This window comes from Drosophila yakuba, chromosome 3L (genome assembly GCF_016746365.2).
Source record: "Drosophila yakuba strain Tai18E2 chromosome 3L, Prin_Dyak_Tai18E2_2.1, whole genome shotgun sequence".
In the NCBI taxonomy this organism is placed as follows: Eukaryota; Metazoa; Arthropoda; class Insecta; order Diptera; family Drosophilidae; genus Drosophila; species Drosophila yakuba.
In genome coordinates this window covers 21700313-21722882 of record NC_052529.2, presented here as the reverse complement: position 1 = coordinate 21722882, position 22570 = coordinate 21700313, and the positions used below count along the sequence as shown (strand labels likewise).

General features: G+C 43.0%; 3 protein-coding genes across 4 annotated transcripts; 1 reads left to right on the top strand and 2 right to left on the bottom strand.

The window, feature by feature from the left end:
* Nucleotides 1-70: 70 nt before the first annotated feature.
* Nucleotides 71-13797, bottom strand: LOC6539468. Its single transcript, XM_039374597.1, has 8 exons — nt 10262-13797; nt 10145-10203; nt 9846-9969; nt 9613-9793; nt 9356-9548; nt 7715-8812; nt 718-858; nt 71-612 (listed from the first exon to the last, which is right to left on the bottom strand). The coding sequence occupies exons 1-8, from the start codon at nt 10734-10736 to the stop codon at nt 382-384; spliced, it is 2502 nt and encodes an 833-aa protein (XP_039230531.1). The 5' UTR covers nt 10737-13797; the 3' UTR covers nt 71-381.
* Nucleotides 5369-7648, top strand: LOC6539319. Its single transcript, XM_002086176.4, has 2 exons — nt 5369-5505; nt 5594-7648. Exon 2 carries the CDS (start codon nt 5718-5720, stop codon nt 6774-6776), a length of 1059 nt encoding a protein of 352 aa, XP_002086212.1. The 5' UTR covers nt 5369-5505; nt 5594-5717; the 3' UTR covers nt 6777-7648.
* A 1746-nt stretch (nt 13798-15543) lies between the features above and the next one.
* LOC6535038 (failed axon connections) lies at nt 15544-22420 on the bottom strand. 2 transcript variants are annotated; one of them, XM_002095667.4, is made up of 5 exons: nt 21658-22420; nt 17576-17914; nt 16115-16458; nt 15943-16045; nt 15544-15786 (listed from the first exon to the last, which is right to left on the bottom strand). In XM_002095667.4, exons 1-5 carry the CDS (start codon nt 22072-22074, stop codon nt 15733-15735), a joined length of 1257 nt encoding a protein of 418 aa, XP_002095703.1. In that variant the 5' UTR covers nt 22075-22420; the 3' UTR covers nt 15544-15732. The 2 variants fall into 2 exon arrangements, with proteins under 2 accessions (XP_002095703.1, XP_015050985.1); XM_015195499.3 differs by having other exon boundaries at nt 16115-16449; nt 21658-22419.
* Nucleotides 22421-22570: the final 150 nt, after the last annotated feature.

The following is a 22570-nucleotide window of genomic DNA, read 5'->3' as shown; positions in this document are numbered from 1 at the left end:
ATATATTTATTTTCTGTTTCGTTGCATAAAATTCCATGCTAAAGGTAAAATAAACAAGTTCATATTTAAAACAAGCACTTTTTATTTAATTTTCGCCCAACCTATTAAACCATAAGGAAATAGTTCAACAAAATAAAAAGAAGTTTTATTAAAATTTCAGAATGTGTTTTGAAATTGGTATTTATACATTTTAAAAGTTTAGTGTTTGCAGCACTGGTTGGCTTGGCTTATCGACATGGAATGTATGGCAGTGCCCTAAAATTGCGCTTATCGTTCAAATTTGAAATAGAATTTTCTGTAGAATTCGACCACACTCATATCCCAAACTAAACGTAACACGAAACTTTTTTCAAACCTTTTAGGGCTTTGCAATCAGCCCATTTATTTACTTCGCCTGCGCACCTGACACAACAGCTTGATGTCATTGATATGCAGCTTGAGTGGCTGTCTCCTGGACCACGGACCACGTCTCAGCTTCCGGATGCGCAGCTGCCGGCTGCAGTAGAGCCGGAATTTCAGATTCGGATTCCATACGGCCCCGGCCGAGGCGGAGGGCGTGACGCACTTGTAGGCATATTGCCACCATAACCGAATGCTTTGCTTGGTGCTGTGCTGGAATCGGGACGGGATTGGCAGTGGTGGGTTTCAGTGGGTGTGTGTGGGGCGGCAGTAAACATTATGGGACCCTATAAGGTGTCCAGCGGGAAAAACACTCACCATGTAGACAGGCAAGACGTAGAAGCGCTTGCATTCGCGCCGAATGAAGTTGAAGGCGATGGGCCGGCGGTACGTCGATGATACCTTGGTCAGGTGCGAACGGATCGCACTGGCGCTCGTCGAGCGCTGCAGACGCTGGAGCTGCAAAATAGAATGGCGCGCGCACGTAATTAGTTTTCCAAACAATTGAGCACATTTTGAGAACACGATTAATATGCGCAAAGTGTTTGCAAAGAGTTCGGGCCAAATTTGGCTTGCAAATGATTCGAATCGCGCTGCGTTTCAGTTGAGTTATGGCCCATAACTGTGTGTACTCGGTACTATATTGTACTTAAACTAGACACCTGGCTCTGGAAAACAATGCAGTCGAATGGGGATGCGTTGTTTCTACTTTATTTGTATTTAAGCGGTGGTTGAAGAGAAGAAAACGAGAGGTGATACGCCATTTAATGCGTTTTAAGCACCCAAACTTTAACTGCTGCACCACAAGTGGCTGCCCTCGCGCAGAGATCTCCAGCTCAGGCTGCTCCACTACTTCAAGCCCCGGTGCAACAGATGCATTTCCCAAGAACAGGTCCACCACAGCAGCTTCCTGCAGCCAAACCTCCACAACAGCAACTGCATTCAGTGTCATGCGCTCCACCACAGCACCTAGCTCGACCGAGATTAGCCTCACCACATCAACTGGTTCCGCTAAAAGCAGTCCCACCACAGCATCTAGCTCAACCGCCGCAGCAGCTATGTGCGCCAAGATCAGTTCCACCACAGCAGCTAGGTACACCGAGATCAGCTCCGCCACAGCAGGTAGCTCCACCACAGCAACCAGTTTCATCAAGACAAACTTCGGTACAGCCGTTAACCCCACAAAGGGAAGCTGCTCCACATCAGATTGCCCCACCACAGCAGGTCCACCAAACGCTATCTCAACCGTATACTGCTCCAATTGTTGCTCCCAACTTTGCGGTGCCCCAGCAGCCGCAACCCCGTCGATCGGATACGGTGTCTACTCAGACGCAGGGTTTGCAGACACCAGCGTCTGCTTCTTCAACAACCCGCCAAAAGTCGTCCATTGATCTCAACAACAGTGATGCCAACTTCCATTATCGCATCAAAGAACTTTTTGAAGAATTTAACACGATAATGATAGATAAAATTGACTCGGTGTGCCCTGAAAATGATTCATTGAGAAAAGAGCGCGAACGCATCGATGCGGATCTTGTCACCCTAGATAAACTGATAGCCCAGAAAGAGGAGGAATACAACCGACTGTTGCACCTGCGATGCGTTAAGAAGGAGCTGCATGATCGACTGCAGCGAAAGGAGCGCATGACGCTTATAAGGGATCTACTGCCCGTCCTTCTCAACAAGAGCTGCAGCGCAGATGAGCTGCGCGAGATGCAGGCAATGCTAGAAGAGGAACAGGATGCTCCGATGGCCTCCAAACAAGGTCTGTCGGCAGTGGAAAAATGTCTGAATTTTGCCGAGTACAACCAGAACAACATACGCCTTCTGCGCGGGTAAACTTAAATGTTCAATTGTGAGAATTCAAAGTTCAAGATGACCATTTTCAGTATTATGGGCTTAAAGGAACGCGCCCCGCCCGTCAATCCGCGCTATTTCGAAGAGGACCAAATGCTTTTTCGAAGAGATTCCATGCCCGCAAGTCATCAATCAATGCGCGATCAGCGTTACGATTCTCGGGATGTAGTAAATGACCATCAGCCAGAGCGAAATCCAAATAGAGCTCCGCTAGCCAAGCGACCAAAATTAATGCACCCGCAAGACAGGTGAGAAAATCAAAATTAAACATTACGCAACTCATACCCGAACCCATTATTTTAATGGCATATACTTATTAGGAACCAGGAGATGTTGAGCTCCTCGGCAAATTTGTCTGCCACTCTTTCAGAATCGCTCAACAAGATTAAGGCATTGAAGCATTCGAATGGGATGCGTTGTTTCTACTTTATTTGTATTTAAGCGGTGGTTGAAGAGAAGAAAACGAGAGGTGATACGCCATTTAATGCTTTTTAAGCACCCAAACTTTAAGCCATTCATAAAAGGAAGCTATTTCTTTCAAAAACTATAACATTAAGGTTATAAATGTAGGTATCCAACCAATAATCAAGTCAGAACTCCTATAAATTTTTTTTTCCGCCTAATGAAGCAAAAATGTATCGTTTGATAAAAAACAAAATCCCAGTGTAATAAAACCCCTTATCAACTGAACACGAAGTTTATGTGCTATTTTATTGATTTCAATAAACTGCAAAAAGCATTTGGTTTTTTGGAGGAATTGAGCCATATCTGGAGACAGAAAGTTTGCTAATATCGTTATCATTTAAATTTTATAAACAGTTATGAATGAAATGATAATATACCGACACTATCTACATGATTAATCACCTTTCGGGCAAGAAATCGTTATCTTAAGTTCGGAAAACTCCACAATAGCTCTGGTATTTCTGGTTGGGGGAGTGGGGATCGCTTGGGTGGGGCTTCGATGGATTTGGGAGATGGTGGTGGGTGGTAGGCGGTGGGTGGTGGGCGTCCCTGAACCTGCTTATCAAAGCGGCAGCAAGTCGCTGTTGTTGTCCACATAATAACTATTGAAATTACAGTTGCAAGGCGGCGTGGATTGTTTTCGCATTGAGCTGAAGTGACAGGCGGGGAGGCCGAGTCATCCAACTCGAAGTTGATAGCAATTAAGTCCGCTTATCAGTTTAGAGACTCGATTCAAATTAGCACCCCAATGGAATCCCCTTAATCTCGAAACCCCCCGACCGCCTAAATCCCGCGACTTCTTGGCGGTTTGTCCTCGGCGATGACTACACGCCGACAAGTTTTTGCTATTATTAAACAGTTTTACAAGCCGCTAACGCTCAGAAATTGTTGCTAATTAGCTGAACCGCGCACGCCGGCGCAGCAGACCTTAAAAGCGACCCATCGACTGGAAGAGGGCGGTGGAGGGTTAAAAGTAGGCGAACACTAATAAAGGTGTACGCTGGGATGAGTGGCGGTGCACCGCGAGAAATAATCCATTCCCTTCAAGTCATTCTATTATCATTTTGACTAAAAGATTAAAAATGTGACTAATTTGACAAATAATGTTTCAAAAATCGATGAAAGTTTAATTTTTTGACCTGAAAATAGTAGCTTATCTTCAGGTGTATATAAACAATTAATAGAAAACCCTAAAAATTAGAGGGCACAAAGAAACTCCTAACAATTATTATTTATTAAATTTTACAAATGGTCATTTTATGATGAAATGTGACAGAGCAAACAATGTAATCTCTAATTATGTTAAGCCCTAGTAAAACCACATTTTCTGTCAGTGCACGTGTCAAGATTGGAGGCAATCGAGCTGAATTAGATGCCGCTGGGGTCGATTGAGTGCAGATCAAGCGATGAACAATCGAGTGCAGGGTGCAGCGTGAGCCGAGCAATTAGATTCTTGGAAAAAATCTGAAATTATGAAAGGACCTTGAATGCAATTGCTCTGTGCCGCAATTTGCATGTGAATAATGGCAAAAATCACATATCTCGTTGTCAATCAGTGCGTATGCGTAATATTTATGTGCGCCAGCCTGTCTGTCAGTGGAAATTATGTTGTCCCAGCGTACACTTTCCCCATTTATTTATTTTTTAGCCATTTGCCCCCCGGCAATTAACACGGCGAGCGACGAGACAAACAAACACGAATCTAACGCTTCGTTTAAGCGATTTGTGTGCGCTTTTTAATGAAATTCGCTGCTGTGTTTGATGTTGTATTAGGGGTATGTGCGTGCTACGGCCTTTTTGTGGCCCGTGTCCGTTGGGCTGGCACTATCTCCATCTCTATCTGCCCGGCTATATCTGTCGCGATCGGTCGCAGGGTGTCGCCGTGCTGGGGTTTGTGGCTATGACTCAGCGCCGCAACAACAGTAAACAAATAGCAATGGGGGGAGGCTTGGGGTCACGCCTTTCAAATACCCATTAAATCTAGGAAACTCTTGCTATTTAGCTGCTCAACTAAGTGCAGGCCAGACTGTACTGTATGCTTATAGGCATATCATATTTGCAGTCCATAGTATATAGTATATTGATCTCTTAAGCGATTTTGTGTCGCTTTTTCGCAATTGGGCGGCAGGTTGGAGGGGTTTTAATCTTTTTAAATGTCTGTCAATAATCATTATAACATTATTTTTGATTCGTATTAAAGGTAAGCTTAAAGCGGAGCTAAACTGAACTTATAAACATGGAGTTCTTCACTACCATTCCATTAACAGGACCTCTGACATGATCCTCCCAAATGTATGCTACATAAAGTCTATTTTCCTTTTGAAGGCAACGAAAAAAAGCAATACTTCTAAGAAGGAAGTAATATTTCTGAGACATTTTAGAAAAGACGCATAGAGTGATGTTGAAATGCACATGTTTTAAGTAATGGAACTGCAGGGGTTGAAGCTTAAGATGCATATTCCGCACTCTACTTCCAACAATCCCTGACCATTAAGAACCCAAAGCAGTGTGACTTTCTACTGATCGTAGCATACCCCCTGGGTGGTCTAGTACACCCCTAGCACTCCACATACACCGGGTACCACAACTCCCACCACAATGAATGGCGGGCGCTGTGTTCCGTTCTGTTTTATTCTGCCAGTTGATTTCTGTTCGGGTTCGGATCCGCACATTCAGTTCAGTAGTGCTCAGCTCGGTTGGTGCGACCACGGTTCGTGTCGATTGCGAATTCGCAGCCCAGCGCTCCGTTGCCATTGTCGGATTGGATCGGAGAGGGTCTTGCAAGTAAAATTCATGTTAATGAATGTTAATTTATACATTTGTAAGAATCTAAAATCTGTTTTTCCATACACAACAATTATTGACGCGGCAGTCGCTTGGCGGCGATTTCGAATTTGGAAGCAGTCGCGCCCGAAACGTCGCCGCGAACGCAACGATCGGTTAACGGTAAAGCTATAGAAGGCGCCTTATTGAACGCTAGTAGGAGATAGTACAGGATGGATCCCGAGTTTGTGAACAAATACAATCAGGTTCTCAGCCGGCTGAAACTGGTGGAGAGCTTCGATGGCAGTGATCCTGGCAAGCTGCCACAGTTCCTCCACAAAATCGAGGCCCTCATGCCGGCCATAAATAGTTTCGATGACTATTACAAGGCTCAGTTAATAGGACATATCAAAAATAAGTGCACAGAACGAGCGAGGGAGGCGGTCTTCACGCGGCAGATGAGCGCTCCTGTGGGCAATGGAAATGGAGCCGGGAATGGCCACCTCTTGAAGACCGAGTCCTGGCTGAAACTCAAGGATCAACTGCTGTACAACTATGCGGAGAGGGAGTCTAGCTATTCGTTGATACACAAGATACGGAGCGCTGTTTTGGACTCGAATATAGAGCTGTATTACCAGAAGATGGCCAAGCTCAAGCACAGACTGATCAATAGGAAGCTAACCCACAATGACACCCTATATAGTCTCGAGGACATCGAGCGCATTACCCTGCAGGTATTCAGGGATCACCTGCCCGAGCCCACACACTCGATGATCCTGCGACGAAATCCCAAAAGCATGGAGGAAGCCTATCGCTACATAGTGGAGGTGCAACAGCAGTTCTACACACAGAGCGGATCTCTGGCCAGTGACCACCAGGCGGCCACCTTCAGCACCAGCCACAAGCAGCAGTCCTACGGAGTGGGAATGGGCGGAGTGGGTGTGAGCACCGTGGGAGTGGGCGTGGGCATGGGCATGGGCATGGGCGCCGTGGGCCTGGGACTCTCCTCCTACGTCCGCCAAATGTCCAACGACAAGGGCCAGCAGAACAGCACCAAGAGCTACTACAACCAGTCGGCTCCTCCCGTGGGCGCCGGCAAGAATCATCCCATGTTCAAGAGCATGGGCAACCCCACCTTCAAGTCCAGCTTCAGCTATAACGGCACCAGCAACAACTCTGGCATGGGATCGAATTACTCGAGTAGCAAGAAGTCGGACATTAAACAGAGCTATCAGCAGCAGAAGAGCCAGAACTACTCGAAGGCCTCATCGGCGAGTGCTTGGAAGAAGTAGTGGACACGGATACACATGGATAGATCTCCCTCCCAATCGATGAGTGATCCAGTGAGATAAGCGATTCGAGCATGACCTAACCCCTTGGAGCCTGTGACTAAGCCAAGGCAAAGTGCTTGCCACCTCATGCTAATTACCCAGATACCTCACTCTCTAATGGTGATGATGTGGCCGAAGATTATAGGATGTGAATATAGATTAAAGTGATGTGAGCACTACTGGGTGCAACGAGATGGAGCTCATCTGCCTGTTCCCCGATAACCATAGCAAATCTATCTATCAGTACAACTATGATGATAATGATGTGAATGTTTAAATAAAACAAATAATACAAATGTTAATATTATAAATAACAATGCAGCAATTTAAATACCTCCACGGATTAAGCGTACTAGATTGCACATGCAAATAAAACTAACAGAAACAAACAATACAGACATAGACAATACAAATAGAAAGTAGGGTCATTGCGATAATAGAACGAGTGCATATGGAACCAAGCAATGAACTATCAATTAAAACGCAGAAGAACTTAAAGTATATGATGTGGATGTATTATGAATAACTCATTCGAGATGATAGCAATGATCTTGTCGAAATACCAGATAATGAAGCCGATCAAGATAATTGAGTGCATGATGTTCGATCTTCCATAATGATGACATCGATCGCGTGTCCATCGATGATGATCAAACTGCAGACAGTATCGACATGTTAATTATTAGCTCATAAGACCCGAGTGTACATAGCCCCACACCTCAACCACAGCCCCAGTCACATTACCCCCTATATCTCCCGCAAATCGACTATTTTTAACAACAATCGCCCACCTTCAAATTTGTTTTTTGTTAACAATAAAGTGTAAAGTCTAACAGCCTTTTTGTATCTCTCGGTTGGGCGGTCAGGGGTATCAAATTTGGCATAGTTTGTTTACTTACAATTTGCTGGGCACTTGAACTATGGACGGAACCCCTCGGATCGTAGCCAATGTCCTGGGGCGCTGGCTCCGATTGCTGCTCCTGGAGTTTCACTGCCTTGGGTCTCGACCGCTCCTTGACATCTTTTTCGGGTTTGCCAAAGAGTCCTCTCTGCTCCGCCCGGCGAATCAGGTACTTTTCATTCAAATGAGTCAGGGTTTTGCGGCGTACTAAGGCCAAGTAACTGCCCGTGACCTGTTGTTTGATGCAATTATCCTGATTGATGCATATATCCGGCACGGTGTCCTGTACGAACTCATCAATATCGGGTGTAACTATCAGGTCAATGCTGTCCACGCGCGGCAAGGGAGGAGCTGTGGAGCCCTGAGGTCCAGGAGCTGTAGGTTCCGGCTGCGTGGAGGGTTTGTCCTTCTTCCTGGGCGAATCCTTGCTCATTGCAGCTGCTGGAATGTTGGCTGCTTCCGCTTCGGCTATCGCCTCCAGACGCTTCTGCTCCTTGTACGCATTGCGATGCTTTTCCAGAGCCAGTTTATTGATCAGTTCCAGGACATGCTGCACCATATTCTCGTTTTCAGTGCCCACAATTGAGTGCGTTTGATAGAGAACAAACTGCACTTGCGGTCGCGACATCGACATGGTGAGGGTCAGCAGCTGCTCCTCGAGGATCATGGCCACCCGCTGGCGACCCTCGTCGCTGACCTCCGACTCGGTGAGCACCTCCAGCATACTCAGATCGCCACCCCGGGAACAGATTAAATCGATGGGATCCGAAATTGCACTAAAGGAATTCGGTGGAGTGGCGAAGATGCCCACAACCGTTCGAAATCGATTCGATTCCATGGGAAACGAGGTGAAGGCATCGCCAAACAGCCTGATATTATTAACCCCTATGGACTCCATATAGCGACGGTACTCCTTCAGATTTGCCCCTGCTCCATAAACATAAAAGTTGTTCACCCGGTTGATTGAGTAAAACAAGGCTGCCAAATATGCGGTGGATCGAGGAGAACCTATATGCGTCTGCAATATGTCGCCATCCAGCTCAAAGTAATCCATCAGCTTGGACATGATGGCCGGGCCAAAGGTGAAGTTCTTGTCCTGGAAGGGAATCAATACTTGTAAGCATTTGAACAACAAATATGTTTTAGCATTCGCAAAAGTTTTCACATATCATGTTGCCAGACGAAAACTAGTTTATTTGTATAAAGTTGGATTTTCATGTCGCCCAGCTTACGTGTCAATGTTTATTAATTATACGCAGTGTTGACTTACTTAAGTTGTAGTCATAAGCTGTCTACGGCACCTTTTCCGGGAAAAACTTCACCGTACAAACAGATTGCTTTGTAATTTTTATGGACACCTTAACATTGAGACTATTAGCGTTATCCGGAAATAAACGTTTATAATATGGCTGTTTTAGTTCCAATTACATAATATCGATTGCAGTATCGGACATTGCCAGCAAATAGGTGAAATTGAAATTACCCCATAAATGTATTTGGTCTTACATCACATATATTTTGAATAATAGTAACCTTTGGGTTAAGGCCATCAATATCCAAATATGAGTTAATAAGAATCAGAGCAATGTTAACATTAAACATAAACTTCTCGAAATCATAAAAAATATGAGATTCTCACCTGCATTATAAAATAATGTTTAGTCATTAGAACGGATTTTGTAAACTCGCTGCGATCCTTGGGAATGCAGGATATGACCAAAGGACATATATTGTCCCACTTACAGTGCTGGACCAAAAGTGGCTCCTCATCGTCCGGTCCGTGGACAGTAAAGCCCATTTCTGTAAGCATCTTATCCGCCTCTTCTTTATTTCTATCAATTGAAAAGCTTATTTATGAGTCTATAGTAACCTAGTATAATGATAATATTTACTAACCGTATTAAAAAGGGATTTATCCAACCGGTCACCACAGGATTGGCAGCGGCGATGGCCACCTTCTCGTTTTGGAGGTGGATAGGAAGCAGTTGCGAAAGCCGGAGTGCTCCAACCCCGATTCTCATCCGGGAAATCGAAGCTGCCAATCGAATGCGATGTTGCCACAGGAGATCCGCGAGTTCTGTTTTTATTTTGCATTAAAACAGACTTCAGGAGACAATATCCTCACCCACCTGTAACTTTAGACTCCTTATACAGAGTCGCTTGCAAATCCTGTTCCTCGGAATTTCGACCCTTAAACTGCCGATCGTAGAGCTCGAAGAGCATTAACCAGATCCTTTGCTCATCGTTTTTGAACTGAAAAATATTAAGGGTAAGCACCAGTATTCTAAAATTCCTTTAATCTTAGCATTAAGATTACTTATTTTAATTTTATATTTAATATTGCAATACATGAAAATTTTCTAGTCAAGTACTATCCTCATCAAAATCTATATTTCCCATGTTTTTCTAAAATATCAAGTTCACCGACCTCTTTGTGCTCCTCAAAGAAGGAGACATCGTCCAAAGCGTTCGACATAACAACTTTATCTATAATATAAAAATTACAACGTGTTCATGATAATAAATGAGTATAATAACAACCCACATCGGAAGACGTCGTAGATCAAGGAAAAAGCCAAACGCATCTCGTGCTCATTCTGGAAGTCCACCAAAATAGGAGGTTTGCGAAGGAGTTTGGCGGCATTGGCGATAGTGGGCAAAGTCCAACGTGCTCCAGCCTTTAATTTGATTTTCACTGCAGTGGAACGACAGTACTTAAGGGTCCTACTCCTTCTTCCACATGGACTAACTCCAGGGGAGATGATCTTGGTTATGCGAAGGGGATCAAACACTGGTTTCTCCTTCTTATTGATATCGTGTAGGGTTAGCGCATCATCGGAAGATTCGTTTACATGGCGCTGAATCTCCAACAGCATGTAGTACATCTTGTCCTGCCACTCCTCATCGCTGGGCAGATAGATTTGCTTGGTCTTCTTTAGCTTCTTGCTCTGCTCCTTGAAGATGGCCGGATACACCGAGAAGATGTCCGCCAAACTCAGGAAGAATAGTTGGTTTGACATGTCGAAGATTCCGAGTTCTTAGCAGTAAATAAAGCTCTCAAAAATTGTATCGGTATGTATGATTTCTTTAGTAATTCATCGATTTATTATATACACTTTCTTTAAGCGTATTTGCATTTTTCAAAACACTACAATGTTATGTTTACAACATAATGTTTATGAATTTAATTATTCAATTTGATATAATAAATTGTAATCCACTATCTGAGATCAACCTAATTTCCCCGAATTCATTAAACCAAGCAAAGTCACCAAAATGAGGCCGTTTTTTCGATGTTCATTACCCGGGGTTTTTTCAGATTATAATTATTTTAGTTGGTTCAGCTAGTAATACGTCCACTATCTCAGAATCTACAAGCTTTTAGCAATCAACACGAAACAACAAACGTGAAATTTCGAAATGTCACTTGATGTTGTTTGCTGAAAAACTTTTAGTACAATCCTATAACTCGAATATAAAGTTGAATATTAGATTTAAGCACTAGGTCTTATAAATAATTAGGGGGTTTTTAAATTAGTTCACCTCCTAGCTGAAAACTCATCATTACATTTAAATTGTTTATTGTAATTAACAATGTTGTACTCAAAAGAACAACTACTTTTCGAATTTGTAAGAATTTAAAAAGCACGCGAGGTTTTTCGTTAGGAACTTTTAATTTTATACAGCTTTGTGGGAAACCACTAAATCACTCCAGGAAATATTTTAGCACGATCGGTAAATAGGGGATAGGCTCCACAATTAGCGAGATACCGATACCGTGCTCCAATTAGGCACAGCTATTAAATTGAAATTTTTAGCACAATCGGATTGTTATATTCGCGGATCTGGAAACACGAGGGTGCTACGGATAAACGGGATACTTCCCGGATAAGGTGACTGCTGTAGGTAACGGTAAAAAGAGCAGGAGCGAATCCGAACCGAGCAGTTGCAGTGAACAGCGGCAACTGGATGAACGGAGCTCGGGTGGAGTCTCCTTTCGATGGCGTGTCTTTCATCTCCCTTTTTTGCCTTTGAGCGGTAAACACCCCCCCTTTTGCACCCACTTTCCGCCCGCCCGTCCTCAACCAATTCCAATGACAATGACAACTGCTGATTTTCATTCTCAGTCTCGTTCGCTCATTTCCATTTCGTTCAGTTCGTGCTTAACACCAATTCAATGCTGGGAGCCTCCGAACTCCGATTGCGATTCCGAATCGACATCCAACCAAGCTGCATGCTCCATGGAATTACTTATCTATCTCCTGCACTCCCCATCTGCCCTTTCCCTTCCACCCACCTGTCGCCGCGTGCAATGTGCACGCCAATGCTGTCGTCCTCTCGCTCTGACAACCGCCTTTCTTGTCAGCTGTAAAAAATATTCGCCACAAAGGACAAACGTACCGTTATAGCGTTACCGTTATAGGCTTTCTTTCAAGAATGAGTGTGTTTGTCAGAGCGATAGGTGTACACAGATGTGATCAAGTTATTAGCAATGAATGTTCATAAAAAGCCATACTTAGTTATCATATCCATATTAAACGTGCATCTTTAACAATATTTAAAAGATGAATAATCATAAAATATATCAAAACACAAACTCGCCGTTTTATACATTTTAATTAGTTTCCATTATATTCGAAGCTTTCTGGTAAGGTTCTTTGTGGATTTCAAACTATTAACAGTTCTTTAAAACCCAAAACGTTACATTAAATAAAGAAATGGTTGCCATTTTTTCCTTTGAAATCTGAAATCATCCATACTATTCTGAATCCATCAAAAGAACTGCTGTGGTTTTGACTACAGCTGTAACTGCGGATGGGCGATAGATGGATTCAAACGATATCACACTTACCTTTTATTTTTTACGGCTTCAGCACGATTGACGTAATAAATTCGCTCTGATTGGAATATTCGTCTTCAATAAATTGCCAGAAATGTCGCTGACAGAAATGGAGGGGTAAATGGGTTTGGTGGGCGTACGATTTTTCCTGGTATTCTTCGATGTGTTTGCCTTGATTAGTTGGGGCTTAGGCCCCCAAAAGCCCCCTGCCATTTGTTTGATGTTTGATGGCTTCGGAGCGTTCGAATCGAACATCAAATTAAATGTTGATTAGACAACTTCGAAACTCTGGTGAAATGGGGCAGGCGGAAAGAATTTATTGGCCTAGGTCAAATATCGATTATCGCCCCCATCGTCCCCATCGCCGCCATCGCAATATTGGGTCAGATTGAATTGAATGTCAACTTGATTGGCATATTTGGGTGCAAATATATAATGTGGAGCTGTAAAAATATTTATATATCCTTTGTGACCTTGAGCCGGGCAAGAAAGTTCACTTCGGGGTGTTTACTTCTTCACTTGGCCTAATTGAATTGCCTGGCTTTGGTTAACTTCTTAACTGAGATCAATTGTAATTGGAAAAAATTGGAAAAAATCATCGTATCAATTAAAAGCGCCACCAAACTGATTCATCAAGCCTGATTGCTGACCACTAAAAAAGGGTGACCACACAGAAAAGATTCGGGCTTGCTATCGGGCAAAATTTATAACCATGGGCCAGCTAGGCCAGTATAACTGTTTAGATATGAATAAGCAAACTTGAATTAGAGATATCAGGGGTCTTGCTGCTAAGATAACTCGGGTGTCATAATTAAATTTTTCCTCCGTTTCCCGGACAGCCGTGGCCAAGTAAAGCCACCCCGGCTTAAAGGCGACCGATGCGACTTCTTTATCGGGACAGTGCGTGTCAGCATCGTAAATCAGTTTCCGCGCATTCGGGGCTTTGTTTTGTTTTGTTTTTTATTAAGAAGCATATTTATTATATATAAGATGTATGTAATACAATAATTTTTCTTTCTGTCCGGGTTTGCTCTTCTGGTTTTTACGCTTTTATGGTTTCGGTTTCATCTCGGTTTATCATTTTCATATTCATTTACTTTTTGTTTCATTTTCTTTATCCATTTTATATAATCATATAAAACACTGAGCTACAATACAAATATTGTGATAAAAACTTACAACATAACCTTTAATACATAAAAATACTTGCGTAGTCTACAAATCGTATCGTTTTAGATTTCTTCGTGGATCGATCGATCGCCCGCTCGTCTTCTCCTGCTTCATTTCTTGTTTTTGACCTTCCCCTAAATTGTTTTCACTGCCTCTGTCACGCCTCATTGGGTTCTGTATATGTATTTGTTTTCGTTTTTCGTTTTTCTTGATTCCTTTATTTCTTAGTTGCATGAGTTTTACCCTATTCAAAGACTTCTCATTCATTCCCCCATCTGTGGTCGATGACGATCTTTAATTTTATGAGAAGTCAACGAAAAAAAAGGAAAACAATAACATAGAGGAATCCGTGAATAAACGGGAGGCCGACTGGATAAGGGAAAGTGTTGGAGTAGGAGAACGCGAGGGAAGTGACCTCCCCGCGGAGAATTCTTCCAGTTCTTCCGTTCCTGCTTCTCCTGCCTCTCAGATGTTTGTTGTGTTTTCTATGAGTTTGTCGTTCGTCTTTGTTGTCGCAGCATTTTAATTACAAAAGAAATTATGTTTATATTTATATATATATTTGCATAATCCGTATCATTAAATTAAATCGTATAAAACACAAGACAGTTGAAAAATCAAATGAGGCGTACATAATTTTGTTTCAGTGGACGTACCAAAAGAGAATTCACATACATACATATAAAAGTAGTTACAAATTCGTACAAATTAAAAGGTAAATTTTGTTCGTTTGGATGGCCGAGTGTTCTTTTTGGTTCGAGTTGGTATGATTTTGTGTATGGGGGTGAATATCGATGAGCATCTCATACTAAGGGATTTTGGTTAGCAAAATCATAATACACAGTACAATTACAATAATATTTATAGAAATAAAGTATAATATAATAAAAGAACCAACATACAGTTTTTATGCTTTGTTGTTTGTTTTGTTTTGCTTTGTTTTTTTATACACATCTTTATGCATAATGGGCGTATATAATGTTTATGTATATAATTATAAGTAATAAATTTTATCCATTTTGTTTAATTATTTGCACACGAGAATCAAAATTACTATTTGCAATCATATATATATAAAAAATAAACTTAATTGCCGTCATTCCGTTATATCATTCCTATACCATTCGCATTCTCATCCCCATTGCATGCCATCCCTACTAACCATCACTATGCGCCATATCATATCTTCCTATCGTACTGGTTGCGGAGCCTTTCGTTACTTTAAGCTTAATCAATTTTGGAAGAGTAAACAATACCATCGAGTTGCAATTGTTGCTGCATATGCTATGTATATGTGTGTAGAGTGTCTGTGAGAGTGAGTGTGAGTGTCGATGAGTGTATTATATAGATCGCTTTTGAATGAAAACTAATGATTAATGCGTATTGAATGCTGTTCTACACCCCCTTACTTTTTCTCCTATCTGGCTTCACTCTTTTTACTCACGTTTTGCTCACTTGTTCTTTGTTTTATTCGAGTTCTTTAACTAATTTTTTTTAATTTCTCCCCCCGCTCTCATCGCTTTCATTCATCGTCTTAATATTTATAAGTATAAACTTTTATAATTTTATACTAAATGGCTTTTACGGTTTTTTTTTACGTTTTCTTCATTTTTTGCTTTTTGTTTCTTGTTCTTGTAATACAAACGTCGTCATGTAAATATATAAAAAAAGATGTCCAAAGTTTTACGTTACGTTATTGTATATGCTTTTTGTTTTTTTCATTACTTAGTGGATCGTTCTCTTGCTGATGGTTTTGCCTGCTTTTGCTTTACAGTTGTCCTAGGTTTGTAAATGGGTGTACTTGATGTATTTTTTTGTTTTTCGAGTGGTTTTCTGATGTCTGAATGCTTATATATGAGAGCGTAGCGCCTAGCTATATAGGGCCTTACTATATAGTATCGTACTACATATGTATATATATATAATGTGTGTGTATGTGGGTGTTTTTGTTTCCTTCGATCATACACATATACTAGATATATGTACGCATATAACTAACGGCGAATTTACTTTGTTTCCTCCTTTTCTTTGTTCTCCTCGGTCGACTCCTTCTCGTTTGACTGCAAGTTAAAAGGGACATTACTTAGTATGTGGAAAAATGAAAGTTCAATTAATGACTAGAGGGTCTTTTCTTGTCCTTGGCGAGTGCAATTTAATAACAAGTTACAACTCCAACCAAAGCATAGAACATCTGGTTTACAGGACTTGAGGCTAACCTTGTCCTTCTCCAACTCCTTCTCGATCTTGTCGCCTTCAGTGCCCTCCTGTTCGTTTGATTTCTCCTGCTCGCCACCCTCCTTGCCCTCCTTGGTCTCGGGCCTGTTAGAAAAGTGGAAGAAAGAATTAGTATTCAGATCCATTGGAAAGTTTTAGGCCAAGAATACTTACTCTGGCTTGGGAATGTGCGCATTGAGGTCCAGCTTCGTGCAGATCTCGTCCCAGTCGGGGAAGCACTTGTCCTTCATGCGAGAAACGTGGCCAATCAAGTTGGGGCACTTCTCGGTCATATAGTCACGCAGCGGATACGCAATGTCCTTGGACAGATAGTGAAGCTGCGACAGGACCGCGAAGGCCACCACATCCAGGGTGGTGGGCTCGTCGCCGAAGAAGAACGGCTTACAGTCGAGCATCTCGCTAAGAACCTTCAAGTCGTTCTTGCCGAACTCCTCGATTTCCTCGGCGCTGTGGACACCGATACCGTGCGCCTTCAGCTTCTTTGTGCCCTGGAACCACTTGATGTGTTGAATAGTTGTTTTGCCGTACAGCAGTTACGGATGGGGGTTACGGGGGATGCACAAGCATACGTTACGGAATCGGGGTGTTGGAGGTGATGTGAGTTTTAAGATTTGGGGATCGGGGGCATTACGCATTACCCAGTTAGATGTTCAAAACCAAAGTAGTATGCAAAAAAGAACGAAAAAGAAAAAAGAGAAAAACCATGCAAGAGTTAGTCGTAAAATAACGATTGTTTTCCTTTCAATTTCCCGTTTGGGTTTTGATTTTGGTTGGGTTGGTTATGTGAGAACCGATCGAGATATAAACAAATGCGTCCCGCCACGGATTTATTGTTTATGCCATCGGGGTTTTCGGAATAAACTATGTGTGGAGATGTTGGTGGTGTTTGGAGTTTCTTTTTATGTACAGCTAGGTGCAATATAATACGCCACCGCTTGCTTAGTTTTAATTTTCAAGTATTGTTTATTTACACTACCCATCAATCCCCGCCTAATCCACAACGCCAGCCAACTGGCGAACCTTCCCGGCTTTGGATTACGATTTCAATCTAAACAAAGTGCGGATATCTCCGGTTTTGGGAACTACTGGAGGCTCAGCTGCTGGCGATGAGTTTCTGAGACGTCAGAATCAGCTACACTAAAAACTTTTCTCTACTTGACTAGCAGGCACCTTCCTGTTTCCACTTTCACTTATTTCGTCTGATTTCGATTAACACAGGAGTTCAACAGATTTCTTTTAGTTCAAGAAGAGTACAGTCTCTTCCAACAAAATATTAATGATTTTCAGTTCATGTTAATAGATTACGATGCATTCGTGAAATGCACAAATAAAAAGATGTACCAAAATGTAAGTTACTTTTTACGTATTATTACTTTAAACAACAATAAAACCCTATAAATTAGATTTACAGCTAGAAGTATGTGTCAAATAGTGTATATAACTAGGAAATATTAGGTATAAATGATAGTAAACAATTTCTGTAGAACCAATTACGATAATGACCAAAAGTATGCTATGTTCAATGAAAATTCTAATCAAAACCATACAAATTTTGGGAAAGTGAAAATCGTGGACCATGATCATGACCTCTAATTTCACAAACTATCCAGTTACCTTGCGACCAAAGGTGATCTTAAAGAAGAAGTTCAGAATCGAGTTGGGCAGCCGCAGGCCGAGGGCGTGCTGCAAGTTGACCTTGTAGCCCTTGAGTACATTGTCCGGATACTTGGCGCGCCAGTAGAAGATGATCCAGATGAGATGGTTCTCCAGCATGGCAATTGTGGCGTACGAGACATTCCTCTGCTCGGCGGTGAGTCCCGAGTCCAGGTTCTTTTCGTATTTGGACGACAGTTCCTTGATGATAATGGCCGAATCGGCGATTTCCTCTCCATTCAGCTCAATGAACGGCAGCTGACCCTTCTTGGAGCGGAAGCGCATCTTGTGATCAACATTCTGCAAAGGGAAGAAAGCGAATACGTGTACAATTTACTTTTCGTTGCGTGGGATGAGTAATTGTGCGAGGAATGTGGGGGAGTGGGTGATGGTTTACCCCGCCCTTTATCTGCGGCCAGCATGCCACTCATGCAGTAAGAACAAATATTGCCTTAGTTGGTCATTAAATTGGAAATCGCATTTCACAAGAATTTATTTTTGAGGCACGGCCATCAATTTGGGATTCACACAAGTATAATCAATATGGGGATGGTTATTTAAAACTGTGAATGATTTAGTTTCTCCCTGATCATATTATTATTTTATATTTATATCAATTTTAATACAAATTAATGTTAATAACTTTTACGGTTTTATTATTATTCCCCTAATTTTAATCTCTAGTAGACTATTTCATGGGCATTAAGGGATTCTAAGACAATATTTTCTATTAAAGATATTTTAATTTTTCCGTTTGAATCAGATTCGAAGGATACTCAAAAACTTTGAATGTCCACATGGAACCAAGAATATTTTTTTGTATTTATACGCCTATGACTAATGCAAAATATAGTTTACTCCCCCGCAAGGATTCCGGACGCTAGATGGCGCTCATGACATACATCTAGCCGGCAATCGTTTGTTTGCATGTGTATTTGGGCATTTCCTATGTATGCCAAGCAGATGCTGATGAACCCACCACTACACGAGAAGCTAGCTGTACCTCCCGGGAACCCAAATACCCAAAACCCGGACTCGAAAGCCGAAAAACCCACCCAAAAACCAACACCCCTATACAACGCACACTCACACACACGTCACACAGCGGGAGGGAAAACGTCGTTCCAATTGCCCGCTATTCGAACATTTTGACATATTCCAATGCCTTCCAGTGTGTACACACGTCCGCACGAAGCGTTACCGTTAGCAATGTGACAGTTATAGGCGACGGGTGTCCGGTCTGAACCTTTTCGTTTTCAGCTTGGCTGCACAAATCTACATAATAATTTCTAATTAGAAATATGTATGAGGGCCATAACAAAGAGCCAACCGTTGGCATATTTTATGCTTTCGCGCCCTCTGCCAAAAAAGGGAGGGGCAGGGTGTGGTTGGCCGCCGGAGAGCAAATCGGCGAGAGAGCGAAAGGAAAGAGAGAGAGCACTGTTGTTATAGTTGGAGAGAGATTGAGATTTTCGCCTTCCAGCATCGCAACGCAACGCTCTGCAAAAAGGGTGGAGTCCATTTTTCAATTCCAATGATCCACAAAAAAGGCAGCCTGTCTGCCTGCTTCCTCTTCTCCGGCTCCATCTTCTTCTTGTGCCCACGCACAATGCAAATACTTATGTTTTATTAAATCGTTATGCCAATTAAGGCAACCGCTCGTCTCCTCAGTCTTCGTTCTTTCATTTTTTTTTTGCAGTGTAAAAAAGTCGGCAGAAGAAGAAGCAACAGCAATGCAATTATGCAGCCTGAGTGCGCGAGTGTGAGTGTATCCACACCCTTGCAGAGCAGTTCCAGAGAGAGCAAGAGGGGAGCCGGAACGGGAGAATTGCACTGGAGCGCGTGAGCAACAACAAAGGCCGTCCACTGTGCGTTGTTTAAATGCAAATATGCGGTTTATTAATTAAAACAAAGGCAACTACAATACTTAAAAAAAAAAACAAAAAAACGAAAAGCAAAAAAACTCAATTTCCTCCCAATACAACAGACACACATTTTCGGAACGCACACATTCGCACATGTACAGTTGCAGCAGGAGAGGCAGCAGCGTTGCCAGAATACCTTGAAACTGCAGCCTGGCAATATTGCACAAATGAAATGGCGCGCCAGCATTTCCATTTGAATTTTAATCGCTCTGTGCTCGCAATGCATATGGCAGAGAAAATGTAAATTAATTGCACAATCTACTAACGCGACACTCAGGAATGCTAGCAATGCGGGCCACCGCCTCAAAGCGAGACTTATGCCTTTGTTGTTGCTGCTGTGTTTATTAATGGGCGCCGCCATGAATGTGGTGTGAAAAAAATATGCATTTGGTTTATCATCAATAAAGAAACAACTTCTGCGCTTGTTTACACTGATGAATGTGTGTATACAAAGGAGGAGAGCAGGAAAGAAATGCAGTAAAGCGCAAGCAGCAGGGGAGAAAACTGGCTTAGTCAGTTGCATTTACAGTCACCCTCCCTTTTTCATGATTAATGCGCGCTGCAGCAACAACAAACCATGCCAGAAATGTCAAAGGTCTCCAGTTTGTTGAACTCTTTTTTTTCTTCCTTATTTTCGTATGCCGCCGTTTTGGGCAGCCTGCTCTTATCAGTGGAAATGGGAATAATCATGAAAAATGAAAATGGAAAGTAATTTCCAGCTGCGGGCCGAAAGCGGCCACTGACGGACTGTCAATCATAATTGCCTCTTCTCCTTACGTTCATGGAATGCAACATATGGGGGCGATTGCTTATCGGCATCTGGAAGGCGACGGCTTCAATTAACATTCCGCGCAAGGGGCTCGTTTTTCATTAACCAATGTAATTAATAAGATTAAATAGCAATTGCGTCGCCAGTTTTTGTGCGGGTGACCGCACCCATTTCTCCCCCGGCCACATACAAGTTTTTCCTCTCGTACAGAAAAAATATGAAAAATATGCAAACCGCATCGCGCGCTTTAAAAAGTGAAGAAAAAATAATGGAAAAAAACAAGCCAAAATGGAAGGCACCATTGGAAGTCGTTGACAGTTGTTTGTCTGCCTGTCCCCTCCCCCCACCCCGCCCACACACTATTACAGCTACTTAACGGATAAGAAAAGAAAGGGAAAAGGAGACGGGGAAGGGGAAGGAGCGTCGGGGTAAATGGAAGGAGAAGAGGGAGACAGCTATTTCTGAGTCCATCTTAAACTGCATCAATTTTTATTAAAAGCAATTACAAGCTGCTGCTGCTGCCATACACAAAGAGAAAATTTGCTGTTGGGTGGATTGAGTGAGCATAGTCGCATGGATTTTAAAGATGCAAACAAAAGGCGCATGCACCGAATAGAGATAAAAGTGCATCATTAACTTTTCGCTCAGTGCAAAAAGAAGTCGAATGAAAAGTGAAATAAAAAACAGTGCAGCAACAAAAGACAAAGAGCAGACGGCGAGAGGGAGCGAGACAAAAGGAGAGAGTCGGCAAGTGCAAAATTTGAAGCACGACTTTTGCAAAGGGGAACACAAAGAGAGAGGGGAGGGGGAGAGGCCAGTGGCAGAGTGGAGCATAAAGCAGCGACGCAGCGTCGGCGTCGGCGCACACACAAATTTTATGTATACGCTGTGCACACACACACGCGCACAGGACCAGGCTACAGGTTCACACACACATGGGCGGGAGAAAGAGAGGGCAGGCACAAATGTATCCCTTTTTCAGTTACGGGGCAGGGCAGGTCACACACACACACACACATACACTATCACAACCAGGCATACACATGCACACGGGCAGGCTTAGCAGCACACCATGATGGCGGCGCTGGCTCTCTCCCTTGCGCTCTCTCTAGCTCTCCCTATCCCGCAGGAACTGGGAAAAAATCTGTACCGCAAAAATGCCTTGAAAATCTGGGATTTCTGGAATATCTGAGAGTTTTCGGTTCTTCCTGGGATTCTACCTAGTCCATTTTTATGTTTTTCCTGATTATCCCGGCTACTTAGAAGGATTCCTAATATATCCTCGGGTCTTAATGGGATTTTCATAAATTTTTGATGGTTTTTCCCCAGACCTTTCGATTTACACTCACCTCGTATTTCAGGCCCACAAGACGCAGCCAGGTCTCCACCTTCAGGCAGTAGGGCGACAGGGAGGGCAGCAGCGGGGTGCGCGAGAACTGGTACAGATAGATGATGTCCTTCTCGAAGTTGGTCTTGTGCACATTGAATTTCTGGGCGGGCGGGGCTTCCGATTTGGCCGCGACTGGGGCTGCTACCGCCTCGTCCTTTTTGGGCTCCTCTCCATCCTGCTGCTTATCCTGCTTTCCGGCCTCGCCGTCCTTCTTTTCACCGTCGGCATCCTCTGCCTTTTCCACTGCAGGGGCGGCAGCTGGAGCGGCCGAGGAGTCCGCTGGCGGAGCCGCAGACTTTTCCGGCTCCTCTGACTTTTCCGCCGACGCCACTGCGGGCGTTTCCTCGGCGGGTATTTGGGCCACTTCGCTTGCCATTTCGATTTGTTGCTTTTGGTTTTTTTTGGTTTTTTCTTTTCGATCCGCTTTTCTTTCGCTACTTGATGTTGCGCTTTCTTTCAGCTGAAAAGATTTCGGCTTCGCACTTTTCCTGCCACTCGCACACACTCACACACGCGAGAGAGAGGGAGAACTAGAGAGCGAGAGAGGAACCACCACTGCGATTCGTTTCGAACTCGGATTCGGGTTTCAGTTGCACGATAGGATATCTTGGCTGGATGCGATTCGCTTTCGGATTCGGATGGATTCAGGAGCCGCTGTATCGACACCGCCGCAACCGCTCTCGGGAGTTTGAAAATTTGAAATGAGCGGAATCGCGTTGCGGAGGCGAGCTGGCGTTGCTGGCAGTGTGACCAGATGCCTTAGCGAACTTTTGCCCGAATCCGCTCGACCAATGGCAAATTACCTAAAAATAGCACTCATCCAGCGCGATTGGAAAATGTTTAGAAGAAAGCAGGAAAATTTAAATATAAAG